The sequence below is a fragment of the Phodopus roborovskii genome, unplaced genomic scaffold (genome assembly GCF_943737965.1).
Source record: "Phodopus roborovskii unplaced genomic scaffold, PHOROB, whole genome shotgun sequence".
Classification (NCBI taxonomy): Eukaryota; Metazoa; Chordata; class Mammalia; order Rodentia; family Cricetidae; genus Phodopus; species Phodopus roborovskii.
Genome location: NW_026126407.1, coordinates 18587918 through 18604795, shown reverse-complemented (window position 1 = coordinate 18604795; position 16878 = coordinate 18587918). Strand labels below are relative to the sequence as shown.

At 41.1% G+C, this 16878-nt stretch overlaps 1 protein-coding gene across 2 annotated transcripts in view; it reads left to right on the top strand.

Moving 5' to 3' along the window:
- Positions 1–81: 81 nt before the first annotated feature.
- The window catches only part of Ttc19 (tetratricopeptide repeat domain 19), a 28759-nt gene continuing 11962 nt past the window's right edge, over positions 82–16878 (top strand). For both annotated transcript variants that reach the window (XM_051180441.1, XM_051180442.1), the window contains exons 1-7: positions 82–267; positions 345–448; positions 2013–2123; positions 2564–2602; positions 3401–3457; positions 4181–4242; positions 8773–8867. In XM_051180441.1, the coding sequence (XP_051036398.1) occupies positions 87–267; positions 345–448; positions 2013–2123; positions 2564–2602; positions 3401–3457; positions 4181–4242; positions 8773–8867 (649 nt within the window). In that variant the 5' untranslated portion in view covers positions 82–86. The remainder of the gene's footprint in view (positions 268–344; positions 449–2012; positions 2124–2563; positions 2603–3400; positions 3458–4180; positions 4243–8772; positions 8868–16878) is intronic.

The following is a 16878-nucleotide window of genomic DNA, read 5'->3' as shown; positions in this document are numbered from 1 at the left end:
GAGGCGGCGTGACGTCAGCGCACGTCACCGCGCATGCGGACAGGCGGGGCGTCCCGGGCCCGGAGAGCTGAGGACGCGTCGTGGGCATGTTCCGGCTGCTGCGCTGGCGTCTGGGCCGAACCCTGCTGCGGGCCGCGGGCCGGCGGTGCGGAGGCTGCGCCGCGCGCCTGCTGCCGGAGCGGACTGGCGACACGGGGCCGGGCGCCGAGGGGCGGCCGAGCCGAGGCACGTCGGCGCGGGGGCAGCGACTGCTGCCGCTGTTGGCAGGTGAGCGGGGCGCTCCCGGGCGGGGCCGGGCGGGGGCCGGTCCCGGTGACCTCTGAGCCGCTTGCCGCCTCTCGCAGCGCTCGCCTGGTTCTCGCGGCCCGCAGCGGCGGGGGAGCATCCGGGAGAGGACGCGGCAGACGAGGCGGAGGCTGAGATCATCCAGCTGTTGAAGCGAGCTAAGGTAAGGGGCTCGGTCGGGCGTGCGCGCTCTCAGCTCCGCTTTCCCGAGGCCTGGATGGATTGGCCCCAGGTGGGAGGTTGGGATCGGTCCAGACGGGTGCCTGATGAATCCTGCCGCAAAACCGCTGCAGTCTTGAGTGCAGGTGGAGATGACACCCTCACATTTCTCTTTTGTCCAAACATAACTGCTTGAGGATGTTTTGCGGGGGTGGTTTTTTAATCAGCTAACCAGACAAGCTGAAATGACATTTTGTGCATAGTATATGTATGACGCCCCGAAAATAAGCAGTTTAGTGTTGTTTCTGTCTCTTGGTTCGCGTCTAAATCTCTTTCCCCACATTCTTTTATGTTATTTCATCTCTTCCAATGGGTTTCAATATCGGCTTAATTTGTCCAAATTTGTGTTCAGACTGCAGTGTGCCTTTTGCATACTGTATTGTGTTGTCCCAGCTACCCCCCCCCAGACTTAGCGTGTACCATAGCATGCCATGCGCTGAATTAAGCCCTTATTCTTAAATGCCTCCCCCCAAATACGTTCTTAAACAGCCCTCTCTTTACTACCTGAAAAGTCAGTGATTCTTAAAGTGCGCTGTAGGTAACTCCCACTTACACAGCAATAGCAGAATCAGAACAAGTGTTCCCGAACCCCTGCCTCATTTCTCCAGTTTTTCTCACAGTGGTCCTGTGGTCCTCTTAACCCACTGTAGTTCTGTCTCCGTGCAGCAATGCTTTGTGATGTTTTGAGAATGTAAACCAGAACATAGTGCCTTCTTGTCTGATAATTGAGTGACTTCTCATTGTATCTGTGAGAAAACCCAAACCGGTCATGGGCTGCAGGACTGAAGGTGACCTAAGCCAGCTCTCTCATCCTCCTGTGGCAGTAACTCTGTGACTCACTGTCCTCGCTACCGGTGCTTCCATGCATTTCTTCTGAGGAACCGTTCTTTTCATTATCTCCGTCGGGGTCATTCTTCTGTCCACTTTGTTATTTGGTTGACTCCTTATCCTCCTTACCTGATTTTCACTCTCATTTTCTTGAACGCTTCCCTGATTCCCATTAGATGAGATTCCTTTGAGTTGTTTTTCTTCACTGCTCTTCTCACAAGTTTCAATTACACCTACTTGTCCTACACACTCCCTTATAATCTATGGGAAGAGGAAAAGAAGGTGAGAGGCAAGCAGCTTCCTTATAAAGTAAATGCAGTGCCAGGTGAGGTGGCGCATACCTTTAACCTCTGTACCCAGGAGGCAGAGGCAGGCAGATCTCTAGGGGTTTAAAGTCAGCCTGGTCTCTGCCTCAGGAGGGAAAAAAAAAAAGAAAAGGTTGTCCGCATTCCTTCTGTCGGGTCTGTTAGTCAAAACTTTGGTGTATGAACACACCTAGGTGCAAAGAGGCTGATCTCCCTGTCATCTCCACCAGCATGGTACCTGGGCACCTTGAGGATTCAATAAATACGTGAATGGATAACTTCTTTGCATGTATTGTGATGTATCTACTCTGTAGCAATGTGCACATCTGCTTTCCTTACATTTCATTTAATATTTTCTCTGCCTTCTCTTTTTAGTTGAGCATCATGAAAGATGAGCCAGAAGCGGCGGAGCTAATTTTACATGATGCTCTTCGCCTAGCGTTTCAAAGTGACAACAAGAAAGCCATCTCTTACACTTATGACTTGGTAACTCCTCTGACCAGTTTGAGCTATTGATGATGAAGGGTAGATACTGAGAAAGTGCACCTCCTAGTTTTATCCTCTGGGCTCTCAAGATGTCCCGAAGGTTTTTGTTTTCTATGTTTTATTTTGGTTTTAATTTTTTGTATCCTCTACGGGTTTACTTAATGATTTTGGACTAGAAAGAAGCAAATATCTTAAGTGTTTTTCTCTTCAGTGATGAGTAGATCTAGACTTAGTTTGCTTTCAGTAGAGAATGTATAGAATAAAATCTGTGTGTCTCTCATCATTGCTGTACTGAACTTCTAGCACATTAACTGATGCTGCTTTCTCTGTTTTGAACTATTTTTTTTAAGATTGTGAAAACAGGAGAATCTTTCACTTAAAGATTTTTAAAATCTGTGTAAAGGGAGTACTCTGAACAATTATTTATAATTTGCTTTCAGATGGCCAACTTAGCATTTATACGAGGGCAGCTTGAAAATGTAAGTCAATCACTTTGTAATATCTTGAATTGGTAACTCCTTAAGGGAACTGTAACAGTAAGGGTATATGTTATTCCTCAAAAAAAATCCCCAAAATACAATGACTCAAGGTACAGGTGTATTTCTTTTTAATCAATTAGTCCACAAGTAGGCCAAAGACTAAAAGCAGATTAGGCATTTCTGTTATGTAGTTCAGAAATCTTAGATCCATCTTAAGGTTTGTATGTCTTCATCTGCATGAGTGAGCTGACTCATCTCCAGCTTGTGGGAAGGGAAAAGGGGAGAATTTGGTGCATGCAACATCCTTATGAAATGTCTTAAAGGTGTTAGCATTCTCTCTGCCTGTTACTGTTAGTCAGAACTTAGCTTCATGGTAGGATCACACCTAACTGTAAAGAAGGCTGATTTAAAAACTGAGGATATTTTAAAAACTTAATTGATAGGGTGACTATTATGGGACAATTTACAATCTATCACATTGGTTCAGATGATTAATCTCTTCAACTTAGTTTCTACTCGTCCTAGAGTACTTTAAGGTACCAAAAAGATGTAAGATCCTCCTGATCTTTGGTCCCTTTAAAAGAGTCTCACTGTCTGTCCGTGTCCCCCCCCCCCCCCCACCTCTCTCTCTCTCTCTCTCTCTCTCTCTCTCTCTCTCTCTCTCTCTCTCTCTGTGTGTGTGTGTGTGTGTGTGTGTGTGTGTGTGTGTGTGTGTGTATGTATGTATGCACGTATTACATTGGTATTTAGAATCAAGGGACATATATAGATGGTTTTGAAAAATCTTTATGCTTTTAGGCAGAACAACTTTTTAAAGCAACAATGAGTTACCTTCTTGGAGGAGGCATGAAGCAGGTAAGACACTGTCTAATTTTGCCTCCTTATGAAAGCAGTTAACAAACTGAAAACTCCATGATTTAGTTGGGGTTTCTGTTGCTGTAATAAAACACCATGACCAAAAGTAACTTGGGAAAGAAAGGGTCCATTTCATCTTAAACTTTCTGGTAACAATTCGTCACTGAGGGAAGTCAGGGCAGGAACTCTAGGCAGGCATCTAGACACGGCAACTGGAGCAGAGGACACGGAGAACTGCTGCTTACTGGCTTGCTTCCTGTGGTTCACCTAGCTTGCTTTCTTATACTCCCAAACCCACCTGCCTAGGGGTAACACCACCCACAGTGGACTGGACCCTGCCACATCAGTCACGAATCAAGAAAATGCCCAACAGACATGCCTACAGATAGTCTGATGGAAGCATTTTTCTCAGTTGAGGTGCCTCTTTCCAGATAACTGTACTTTGCCTCTAGTACCAACCAGGATATGCCCTGTAGCCTCAGGCTTAGAACATAGGTACTTTGACAAAAAAAAAAAAGTGGTTATTTGACCCCTAGACCTTTAAAAAAATGGCTAGTATTTCACTGATTCCAAGTAACGTTTGCCAAAGAACTCACAGTTGGTTAATTCCTTTAAAGGAAGAAAGACTGGCTTTGAGGCCAAATTTACTAGTTAAGCTGGAAATACTCCATAAGGAATTTCTCTCTCTCTCTCTCTCTTTTTTTTTTTTTTTGGCCCCAACAGGAGGACAATGCAATAATTGAAATCTCTCTGAAGCTGGCCAGTATCTATGCTGCTCAGGATAAGTAAGTATGATCAGAATATAGATGTGGCAATGGTTAGCTAGTAGAGTGATGATCAAAACACTCAGACCTTGGGGTTTTATATAGTTTTATTTTCCTGTCAATCATCTGGGTCTCCAAAAATTTGAGTGTCTCACTCAAAGTGTTGCATTTCTCATCTTTGTAATTTTGAGGCCTTTCCAGTTTCCTTCCTTTTGTTTCTGTCTACCTGAGTGGAACACAGCCCTCACCCCTGTAACTGTACTGTGATAGCTAATCAAGTGTTCAATTCTTGCTTGAAATGAGAAGGGAAACAGAGTTAGACCTATAGCTAGCTTTTCTTAGACGCAAAGGGAACAATGTAAAAAGTAACACAGCAATTAAAGAATCTACTGTACTGCTACCAGCAAAAGAGCAGGTTAGGTATGAAGTTAAATGGTGAAAATTAACTTTTGGGTTTTCTTGGGCTCAGCTTACTGTCCATTCTGGAAAATAAGTGGTGTCATAATTAGGGTTTCTTTTGTTATGTTAAAACATTGTGACCAAAAGCAACTTGGGGAGGAAAGGGTTTGTTTGTTGTTTATATTCAGAGGGAAGCCAAGGCAGGATCTCAAAATGGACAGGAACCTGGAGGCAGGAGCTAATGCAGAGGCCATGGAAGGGTGCTGCTTACTGCTTTGCTCAGCCTGATTTCTTCCTTTTTTATTACTTATTTATTTTTGGTTTTGGTTTTTTGAGACAAGGTTTCTCTGTATTGCTTTGGAGCCTGTCCTGGAACTAGCTCTGTAGACCTGGCTGGCCTTGAACTCAGAGATCTGCCTGCCTCTACCTCCTGAGTGCTGGGACTAAAGGCGTGCACCACCAAAGCCAAACTTCAGCCTTATTTCTTATAACACCCAAGACTACCAGTCCAGGGTGGCACCTTCCACACCAGTCACTAAGAAAATGCCCTACATGTTTGTCTACAACAATGGAAGCATTGTTTTTAGTTGAGTTCCCTCCTCTCAGATAACTCTAGCTTGTGTCTAGTTGACATAAACCTATCCAACACAAGTGGCTATAAGTGGAATTAGATGTTTTGTTTAAATGTCTTCAGAGCATATGGAAATAATCAGTAGGATTTTGGAGGGGGATATAGCCAGTAGCAGAGGGAAGTCTGAATATGGAAGTTAGGAATTAGGTTTAAAAATAGTAGATAAGCTTGACTTTATTTTATTATTATTATTATTATTATTATTATTATTATTATTATTATTAATTTTAGAGACAGGGCATCTCTAGGTTGCCTTTGGCTATCCGGAATTCAATATGCAGATCAGGCTGACCTCTAACTCACACTTGTATCTGCTTCCTGAGAGCTGAGATTAAAGCTATGTATCACCACAAATGACCCTAAATTCTTATAAAGAATAAAAAGCCCATTGGCTGTGTGGAAGGCTTTAGGAAACAGTTTAGGTGTTACCAAAAGCTAGAAACACATGAGGCATTAAGAACCATTGTCTTGGGTTTCTTTTCCTGTGATAAAATAGACTATTGAGGGATGCAATAGTTGAGGCAGGAACTAAAGCATAAGCCTCAGAGAATTGATGCCTACTGGCTTGCTTTTCTTGGCTTGCTCTGTTTGCTTTCTTATCTGCCTGGGTTAATACTGTTAATACAGTGGACTGGCCTTTCCATGTCAATCATCAATCAAGAAACTGTACCCCCCTCAGGTTTGCTTATAGGATAATCTAATGGGGCATTTCCTCAGTCAAGAGTCCCTCTTTAACTCTAGATTGTGTCATGTTGACAAAAAACTAGATAGCATGATTGACCCCTTGTCACCTTGACACAGAAACACATCAATGTTCACATATAACCTTACTTTCCGATCTTGTCCCCAAGATGTCATGTTAATATTACTACCACAAAATAAAACGTAGTGTGTTTTGAGACAGGGTCAGCCCTACCTGTTCTGATATTCACTATGTAGACCAAGCTGGCTTCCAAATCAGAGATCCACCTATCTCTGCTTTCTGGGTGCTGGAATTAAAGCTGTATATCACCATTCATGGCCTAAAACATAATGTAACTTTAAAAGTTGCACAGCCTTAAAAAAATTTTTTTTTCAAACGCTTTAGAATTCAGCCTCTTTAAAATATCCAACTGTGGGTTTCTGTTAAAACCAAAGTAAGTTACATACATTCTATTCTAAGAGGGAAGAACCAGGGCATGGTTATGATCAAATCAAAGCAAAACCCAATTCTTCTCATGGGTATAAATAGCTGTTATGTCTGAGACTGAAGGTCTTCTGGTCTCCAAAGGGCCAGGCAGCTCTAGCTCTTTCTCCCCTTCATGCATAGCTTTTAGGCTTGGGTCAGCTCCACTCCATAGCTGTTTTGTCCTTGGCAGTTGTCCTGTGATATTAATCTCAATGTTCTGTGGCCTCTGCTGCAACTGAGGCTGCACTTTCACCATTGTGCAGGGACCCCACCCTTGCACACAGGGCCAAAGCCTCGGCTATTACCCACCTACCCAGTGATGCTGGTAGTAAAATCACCACTAATTTCTCAGCTTTGGCTGCTAAGCAGCATTGACTACTCCAGCAAAGCAGAGACTTCACTGTGATTGGTGTTGGTCTCTTGTTAATCACAGCTGATTTTTCAGCTTCAGCTGATGAGAAACCACAGATTCTTAGTACAAGATAGCACACAAACAGCTCTGACAGTCATCATTTCCCTGGGAAAATCAGACCTCATTTGTCTGCCTATCTATAGCATCCCTTTCTTCCTCCCTTGCCCCCCACCCCACCCCAGCCTGTTAAGTTCTGAGCTTTCCCAGGCTAAGGTTTCAGTGTCCTTCCACTTGCCCCTAAAACAACTTGATCTGTCAGACATACCCTGTGGTCCTGGTACAAATTTCAGTTTTAGTCAGGGCTGCCTTTGCTGTAGTAAAACACCATGCCCAAAAGTAACTTAACAACCCTGGTTCTAGATGACAAAACGTTACCTGGCACAACCTTTCATTCCTTTGTCTCTAGGTAGACTTCGAAAGGGGAACACATAGTATGTAAATCAGGAATATCTATAGAGAGTTCTATTTTGTGAGTGGGTTTGGGGAGAGAAGTAAGGCTGGTTTCCTTTAGATTTTTAGCTGTTGCAGAAGTTAATGCCAGACATTGGATGTCACACCAAGCTGGATGCAGTTCAAGAAAGTTGCTCTTTGGGGTAGAGGTCCCAACCCTGGCCTCTGTTCTAGTCAACAACTCCATTTTCATCAGCCTGCTTAGCCTCTCTGCATGTTGACTGGGCACTAGATAGGCTGGAACTGGGACTTTGACTCTAAGTCCTTGTGGGGTTTGAGATGGGGGCTTATTCTGTAATGTATGCTAGCCTAGATTACAGACATAAAACACAACACAGCTCTTGACTTAAATCTTGAGCTTCTAGTTTGGCTGGTGCCAGAGAATCTTATAGCTGTGCCTCTTTGCAGTAGTATCCTACAGGACTAGATGTTAATGATGTCTCTGCTTCTCTGACAAATACAAGCTCAAAGCAAATAAATGATGAATGCTGAAAAATAAGACAGATTGATAAGTCTCACGGAGCTTAGTTCTTAAGTTACTTTACTTTTGTCACCTTGTTTTATTAATGGAAACATGAGGTAAGAAAACACTTTGCCAGGCTGAGGGCTCATAGAGGCTGACTAAGTGTTGGGGTGTTGGAGTGCTTACCTAGCATGTGTGAGGCCCTGGGTATTTCAGGTAAAAGGCTGAGATAGGTAGTTGTCTGCAGACTTTTTACTTGGACAGCATCTTGTGGCATACCCTCTTGCGGTGGGCTGGAGGCATCTCTTACCGAGGTTTGGGACTGGAGAAGGAAGATGCTTTATTCTGAGAATAAAGTAGAACAGTGGCTCATCACTAGAGGAGAAAGCATGCACTTTTCAGTGTCAGTTGTGATAAGAAGGTAGACCCAGTGTGGAAGAGCAAGAATCAAGAGCTGAAGGAGGAATTTCTTCATGTTCCTCTGCAGCTCTGTAGATGCTATTCAGCATCAGTCTGGGTGCTTGTGTGTCTCCTCAGTTTGTCTCGGGGCCCAGGACTGTATGTACGTCTGTACATCAAGCCCTGCTATGATATAGCTAGTATTTTGATTTCCATAGAATAAAAAAAAATTATTTTTTTTTTTTTTAAGTCAAAACAGTTTGAGAGAAAAGTTCAGCCCCTAAAGTTTCCCAAAAGTGCATGATGGCAGCAGTTGGGAAGCTCAGGGCCAGAAGTCCGAGCCTCGGGGTGAGCCTTTGCCATGTGGACAGACAGACTTGAAACTCTATATAGTGGGAGATAATGAAAAACTAGTGGTTATACAGCAATGAAAATGTTGGCAGCATCCTTTAATTTACCTTAAATAAATGACTTGAAAGCAAACAAACTTTGGAGAAATGCAGATTGACAGCCCAGAGACACAAACCTCCCCTTTTGATAATGCTTAGAGCAGAGCTATAATTAGGAGGGTAAAGAGGAATTGGAGAAAAAGTGAGCACAGCTGATTGATTGTTGATACTTGTTTCCAGACAGGAATTTGCCCTTGCTGGCTATGAATTCTGCATTTCGACTCTAGAGGAAAAAATTGAAAGAGAAAAGGAATTAGCAGAAGATATTATGTCAGGTAGGAAAATTGACTTGTCTAGGTATTGGGTTTTCTCCACAGAGGTTTCTGTTGCTGAATGTTCATTAATAGAAAGAGCCTGAGTTTCGGGAGGGAAAAATTATCCATTCTGGGAAGTAAGTGGCTATCATAATGACACTTGAAGTAGGATGTTTGTTTAAATGACTAGGCCTCTTAGTTAACAGGTTCATAACTTCTCTGCTAACTTCTGCTACATTTGTAATCTTTGGGAAATTGGTAAATATAGAGAGAAGTCTTTTCTGTTTGTTTAGTCATTTCTTAAAATAGAGCTGAATGGGAGAGCACTTGCCTGCCAGGTAGCAATCCCTAGATTAGGGAGAGAAAGAAAATCAATCTAAATAAGTAGCAGGTTAAGGAAGAAAAGAAAGTTAATGTTCGTGTGGGCCATCTGTACTCATGAAGGCTGGGAGCATAATTGGGTGGATGGTGAGGGAGCTTTCAAGTTTTGTGTTTGGGTCTCTCTCTCTCTCTCTCTCTCTCTCTCTCTCTCTCTCTCTCTCTCTCTCTCTCATGTAGTCCTGGCTGGCCTATAACTTGCTATGTAGACCTCTAATTCTGAAATAACACCTGTCTCTGCCTCTTGAGAATTAAAGGTGTATGCCTTTACACCTGGGTTTTGTTTGAGTTTCATACTTAGTTTGAAATACTAGGAATTTGCAGATATTACATTTATGGAGAAACTTGTTAGGTACTGATTCTGTATCAAGAGGTAGCAAGATGCTAGGAGACTACAAACAACTTTTCATCCCTAAAGCAAAGTTCCTGTAAAGAGTTGTCTGTCCCTCATGTCTTCTAATTCTCTCTTGAACATAGTCAGGTTTTCTTCTTCACAACTCCACAGTGTCACCAAGTCTAGCACTCAACTGTCTTACTCATCAGTAGCTTTGCCTCATGGCATCACTGCCTCCTACAGGGAACAATATCCCTTGGCTTCTGGGGCATCACATTGACCTTTCCCCTTCTTCATCCCGTTTCCAGATGGTGGCCGCCCTCAGAGGTGCCTTCACCTGCTTTTCCATCTGGCTCACATCCTAGGAAATTGCCATGTAGTCCTGTGACATGTAGCTATTATACTTCCAAGGTTGATACCTGGCTGGCACCAAGACAGGACTTATGGGTGTAGTCTTACATTTGCCTATACTATGTAATGGTTATTCAACATTAGACATGTTCAAAATGGCTCTCTTGGTTTCTGCTGCTCAAAAGTCTCTCTCTCTTCCTCCCCACTCTCTTCTTCCTTTTTGTTCTCGCTCTCTTTCTCAGATAGGTTTCAAATTTAAGGTACTCACTCCTTCTGCCTCAGTCTCTTCACTACTGTGACCCATTTTCAGTGGCCCTTGATTTATTTAATCTCTGTTTGTTTCTCTCACACTCACTCATTCCAGTGTCTCATGTATCCCAGGCTAGCCTCAGACTTACTATATAGCTAAGGATGACTTCCTACTTCTCATTGTCCAGTCTCCACCTTCTGAGTGCTAGGATTATACCATACTGGTTTCTGTTGTGCTGTGGATTAAACTCAGGGCTAGGCAAGCACTTCACCAAATTATCTGCGTTTTTAACCCCTTGATTAAGAGTATGATGCTTTATTATATACTCTTTATTATATACCTTTATTAAGAATATAAGGCTTTTTCCAGCTCCAAAAATAGTTACTAATTTTTCTAAAGAAAATTCTGGAGAGCATTTTGAAGAAAGTAAAGATAATTCTGTTTGCTAAGAAAGAACAGCTATTTACTTTCTGGTATAACAGTAGTGGGGAGGTAGGGTTGGGGATCTCTGAGGCTCACTGGCTGTCCAGTCTACCCTAGTCCCATAAGCTCCAGACCAATAAGAGACCCTGTCTCAAATTCAAAGTGAGCAACACTGCCTCATTGTTGGCAAAACATACAATTTAATTACAAAGTAACATATGTAGTTTGGAAGAGCTGAACGATTTAAAAAATAAACGTATTTTCTAAAAAATAAACATATTTTCTCTGGTTGTTTGAGATTTGTAAATTTATATTTCATTTGTGGTTTTCTACATATTTTATTTTTATTATGAATATGTATTTTTCTTCCAATTTAATTTCTATGGCTCCCATTATACTATTAAAAGTCAAATGTATTATAAGACTTACTTTAAAATAACATTTCCTTGCCACACCCCACCACATCTGTTTTCAACTGAGCCAATTCCTTCTGGCATTTTTCCTGACACACACACACACACACACACACACACACACACACACACACACACACACACACACACGTGCTGTGTAGGTGCATGCACTTGTGAATGGAGGCCAGAAGTCAGCCATGAGTGGCATTCCCCTTGTTGATCTCCTTGGCCTGGAGCTTGCCCATTAGGCTCCACTGACTGGCCAGCGTCCATAAGATCCACCTCTTTCTGCCTTTCCATTTAGGAGTGCCAATACCTGGCTTTTCAGATGTGGACTCTGGGATGGAGCACATGTCCTTGGGATTACAAACAGTGCCTACTAAGCTCTTGTACTTTCCTGAAAACATAAAATGATTATTTCTTACTTTTAATTTTTGGAAGCTATTGACTTCTACAGGAAGAGTTAAGATTACAATTTTTAGTTGTGTCTACATATAAATATTTAAATAACATTACTTGCTAAGCCATGTAACATAATTATATAATTCTATTGCCCTAATTTGTTTTCTTTGGAGTTAACTTGCTTTTTGTTTGCTTTTAAATTTTATTTTAAAATAACTTTATGATATTTATTTGCGATGTGTACATGCCCAGTCATTTATGTGTGCCCCAGTGTCCCTGTGAAGGTCTGTGGACAACTTATGGGGCTGGTTCTGTGATAAGACACTATGACAAAGAAAGTTACAGAAGAAAGGGTTTATTTGGAGCTTATGGTTTCAGAGGATTAGAATTCATGACCATCATGGTGGGGATCATGGCAGCAGGTAGGCAGGCATGGTGCTGGAGTTGTAGCTGATTTGGTCAATTTAGTTAATTTCCTGATCTCTGGTAGGAAATTAGGAGCAGTATTCTCTTTGGGATTGAACAAGTGAATGTATGTAAAGCATTAAAGTGGTGACTAATACATAGTTGCAACTGAGAAGATATTAACTATTAGCTTTTATTATTGTGATAAGGCTGTATGCCCTTTCTTCAAGCACTTTAACTTCTGTAGCCTTATCAGCTTTATTGACAGGATATAAGATATAGATGTCTTGTGTAGTGAGCCTTATCATTTGTTTGTGCTTTTCCTTGGGGGGGGGTGTGGTTACCATGGTTGTGTTTGGAGGTCAGAGGACACCTTAGGTGTTATTCAGACCTTGCACCTTGTGCAAGACAGTGTCTCTTATAGTTTGCTGCCACATACTAGGCCAGCTGGCCTTGTAGTCCCAAGGTTTTAAGTATAAATGAGTCGTATAGTTTGTGTCCAGTTTAGGGTATTTTTATGATGTGCGTGATACTTAATGTGTATTTCGTTGGTTTTTATTAAGTTTTTTAAATAAAAAGAAAAAAAAACTTGTATCCATGAACCTGCTCATGAGTGCAGGTTCCTGTGGCGGCCAGAAAAGGGCTTTGGAACCCTTAGAGCTGGGGTTTGAACTCTGGACCTCTGCAAGAGCATCACTTGCTCTTAACTGTTTAACCATCTGTTCAGCCCCAACTTTTATAAATTTTTAATAAATACCAAATTGGTGTCTTGTGCCAGGTATTGTTTTTGGATTTGAGTTGCAGGAAGTGAGGCAAGGGCCTATTATTCTGGGGCACAGTGCCCTGAAGGGTGTTTTAAACAAGCCAGGCAGGCCACCTGCCACCCACCTTTCCACATTTCTGTTCACTTTCTCTTCCTGTGCTAACTTTCCAGAGAGTTTTAGTATTTCACTTTTTAAACTAGTTGACCACTAATTTCATATAGGAAATTATCAAGAACAATTTTCTTCAGAATTTTCTATTTATTGAATGAATCTTATAAGAGTTAACATTGTTAAATTATATCAAGTATAAATGTGTGGTAACACATCTCACACATGCTACTTTCATAGACATTCCTCTAGTTTTCACATAAATTGACATTTTTCATGTGAATTGCATGAACTCACTTTGTCAGTCCCCAGAGTACTTAGAGCACGATATTTGATTTGCATTGTATTTCTGTGTTTTGTGGGTGATTACCTGAATAAGTTAGTACATCTTTATCATCAACAGTAGCAGAGAATGTCAGCTGCGTTAAAGAGGTGGGTTGAATTGACGACTGATTTGAATTCTGCAGCATCTAGTTCTTCCCACCTGTGCTGTTACTTACTTCACTATTTTGGCTTTCTTCTGCTCTTACGGTTGGAAAGCAGTGTCCAGGAACCTCATCCCAAAGTGATAGTGTCCACAGGACAAGTGTCAGGACAGTCTTTCCTGGAGTCCACACATAGATCTGTCCTCACTGACTGGAATTGGAGCTCATGCCTTATTTTCTTTCTTTTTTAAGGTAAAGTTGGAATCTTTTAAAAAGATAAACAGGCTCAGATTTAAGAATGTTGGGGATGGTGAAACAGCTCACCTTATAAAGACATTTGCTGTGGGGACCCTAGAGAACTTCATGGGGTCTGGTTTTCCCTTTTCACCTTTACTTGAGTTCCAGGTGGTCAGAGTATTTTGGCAAGTACCTTTACCTGTTGAGCCATCTTTACTGGCCCAAGAGAGTGTTGCTATGGGGATCTGAGATAACTCACTTTCTGAGCAAGCTTATGGGAGTTTCAGGGGGCTGTATTTTTTTTTTTTTTTTTTTTTTTTTTTTTTTGGTTTTTCAAGATAGGATTTCTCTATAGCTTTGGAGCCTGTCCTGGAACTCACTCTGTAGACCAGGTTGGTCTCAAATTCACAGAGATCCGCCTGCCTCTGCCTCCTGGATCTAGGATTAAAGGCGTGAGCCACCAATGAATGCCCAGCTCCTTTCTCTTCTTACATGGGGTCTTTTGGATGTGATAGATTCCTGATCACACAACCAGCCAGCCCTTGGATCATTTTACCAAACTAACTGCTTTTTAGTTCATAATGGTTTTTAGTCATATAGATGGAGAACCATGACAATTGTTTCAGACAATTGTGGAGTCTGCCCCTTCCTTTTTTTTTTTTTAAGTTCATTGGCTACCAACATTAAATAATTGTTTCAGAAAAATCTTACATATAACTTGATTATATGTAAGCAGAACAAATAGATTTATTATATATCTAGACTTCCTTGAAAGTTGATTGTTCAGTATGCTGTTGCAAAACATTTAATGCTGATATTTCATGAAGCACTTGTTTATGTCTTTGGGATCCATAGTTCCTTTTGTCATTGTAGAATTGTACTGATGTAAGCTGTGACACAGTCTCTATGTTTTGTACATTAGAATGATCATATACTTGAATATTTTAGCCACTTTTTTCCTTCATTACTCACACATTTAAATTTCTTTCATTTTAATTTTTTGTGTTGGTCCGTGTATGCCATGGGTAGCAAATGGAGGTTAAAGGATAACTCACTGAGCCACCTTGCTAGCTAGCCCTCTTTTATTTTGTTTTCTAAAGATTGATTTCTGTGTGTGACTGTGACTGTATACCAGATGTGTTTAGGTGGGCATGCACAAGGGGAGGCCAAGGCTATCAGATGTTCTGAAGCTAAAGTTAAGAATTTGAACTGCCCAGTGTAAGTGCTAGGTGCTAGGACCTCTTTATGACCTCTTGAGCAACAAGTGCTCTTAACCACTGAGCCATTTCTCCAGCCCCCGTACCTCTGTTTTCTTAATTTGACTCTGGAATACCAAGCACACCGAACAGTCACAAAACAGTGAATGAGTTGGACATGGTTGGCTGCACACCTTTAATTCCCCAGCTCCTGGGAGGCAGTGGCAGGCAGATCTCTGTAAGTTCGAGGCCAGCCTGATCTACAGAATGAGTTCCAAGAAGCCAGGAATCCTATCTTGACAAACAAAGCAAAACAAACAAAATAATAGGAAATAATAGCAATTAATAAATAAAACAATAAATATGAGTTGATGAATTTGAAATCTGTTACTTGCCCAGAAGAAAAAAGTTATACAATGTTTTTTACATTGATTCCCTCTTCTTCCCTTCAGAGTTTCATTTGGTTTCATATTTTAAGTTAGAAGTATTTGGTTGGTTTCATGAATGTTAAAACTAAGAGCCTGAGTTTTAAATGTGTGTCACTTGAGCAGATAATTTAACATATTTGTTCTTGGTTTCCTTATCAGTAAACTGTGAATAACGACTCACTCCAGAGGTATGCAGGCTCTGCAGCTGACTGTATAGCACTCACACTGTGAGAGTTGAGAGCCTGACAGGGTGTGGTTGGTTTGTGTTTAGCACTATCAGTGTGATAGCCCTTGCTTTGTGAGTCATACACTTTCTTTGGCTTTATCAATTTTATTAAACTTTCAAAGGGGCAGTTTTAGGTTTCATTCATTGTTTTCTATAATGAAACAATGTGTTTCATTGTTTCTATTGTAATCTCTATTGTTACCTTCATCTTATAAATTTTGGTACATTTTCATTTTTATTTCAAAGTATTTTCTAGTTTTTTTCTTATACTTTGCTTGGTAACTTAAGATACTCAGGAATGTGATTACTTTCTAGTTTCTTTCTATTCATCTCCACTTACTCTCATTTGACATATAGGATGCTGTATGTGTTCAGCCCTTTGGATTTATTGGTATCTGCTTTGTAGTCTTGTATGAGGTTTGTCCTGGGAAATGTTATATTTGGGATCTCTCTTTAAGTACTAGGGATTGAACCTTGGACCTCATGCCTAGTAGATACTGGATAGAATGTTTGAAACATTTCTTAAGTCTGGCTGGTTTATATTAGATATTGTCCAAATTTTCTATGCCTTTACTCTCTTTGTCTAGTTTTTTTTTTAGAAATTCTATAGTGATCTTTTTTACAAAATCAATTTTTTTGTGAGCTTCTTTACCTCCTGAGCCCAGCCACTGACTGCCTGTATTTCTGATAACCACCTAAGAGTCCCAGGTCTCTTTATAGCAATTTATTCCTTCAACAGAAAAAGATTCTTTCCAGTTATTTCTCACAAATTTTAGTTTATTGGTGTTTTCAAACTTTACTAAATAGTTTTTTCACTGTTTTGTGTTGAACCTGTGGTTTAATTTTCTTTCTTTTCCTTTCTTGTCTTGGTTTTTAGAATTCTTCAGTGTGTGTTTGACCTTATGGACCTGAAGCTAGTTTTCTGTTTTCCTCTGTTTTGTTGTGTTAAAGTAGGAGGTCTCCAGAAAAGTGAGTGGGAAATCTTCAGTAATCCCACCTTGTCAAACTTCAGTATTTTAGTTAGTTGGTTTAGGATCTTTGTTTTAATTTGTTGTTGTTGTTGTTGTTAAGTCTGCCCATGTATAATTCTGTCCTGAAGTTACTCTTGTTTTACCTGTGTGTGTGTGTGTGTGTGTGTGTGTGTGTGTGTGTGTGTGTGTGTGTGTATGGGGGGATGTGTGTGTGTGGGTATATGTGTGTGTGTATGTATGTATGTGTCTATATGTATATATATATATATGCATGCAATACAGAAAAAGGCTAATATGTTTTTAAGCTTTGGGGCAGGGAGGCAGAGTTTGAGACAGGGTTTCTCTGTGTAACAGTCCTGGCTGTCCTGGAGCTCTCTTTGTAGACCAGACCAGACCAGGCTGAACTCACTGAGATCACCTGCCTCTGCCTCCCAAGTGCTGGGATTAAAGATATGCACCATCACCACCCAGCCTTTGTTTTTAAACTTCATATGAGTGATATATGTACAGTTGCTTCCTGCTGTTTGGTTTTTCTATTGAACATTTTATCGTGGAGATTTTGTTACATCTAGTCCGTTATGCCCCACGAGGAAGGAGACAACTCTTATTGGTTCCTACAATTTTATTAAATCACCAGTCATGTCACTGAGCTATCAGGGCTGCAGGACAAGCACACAGGAGCCTTGTTTCTCCTGACAGCTCCAAAGAGGGACAGCAGTGG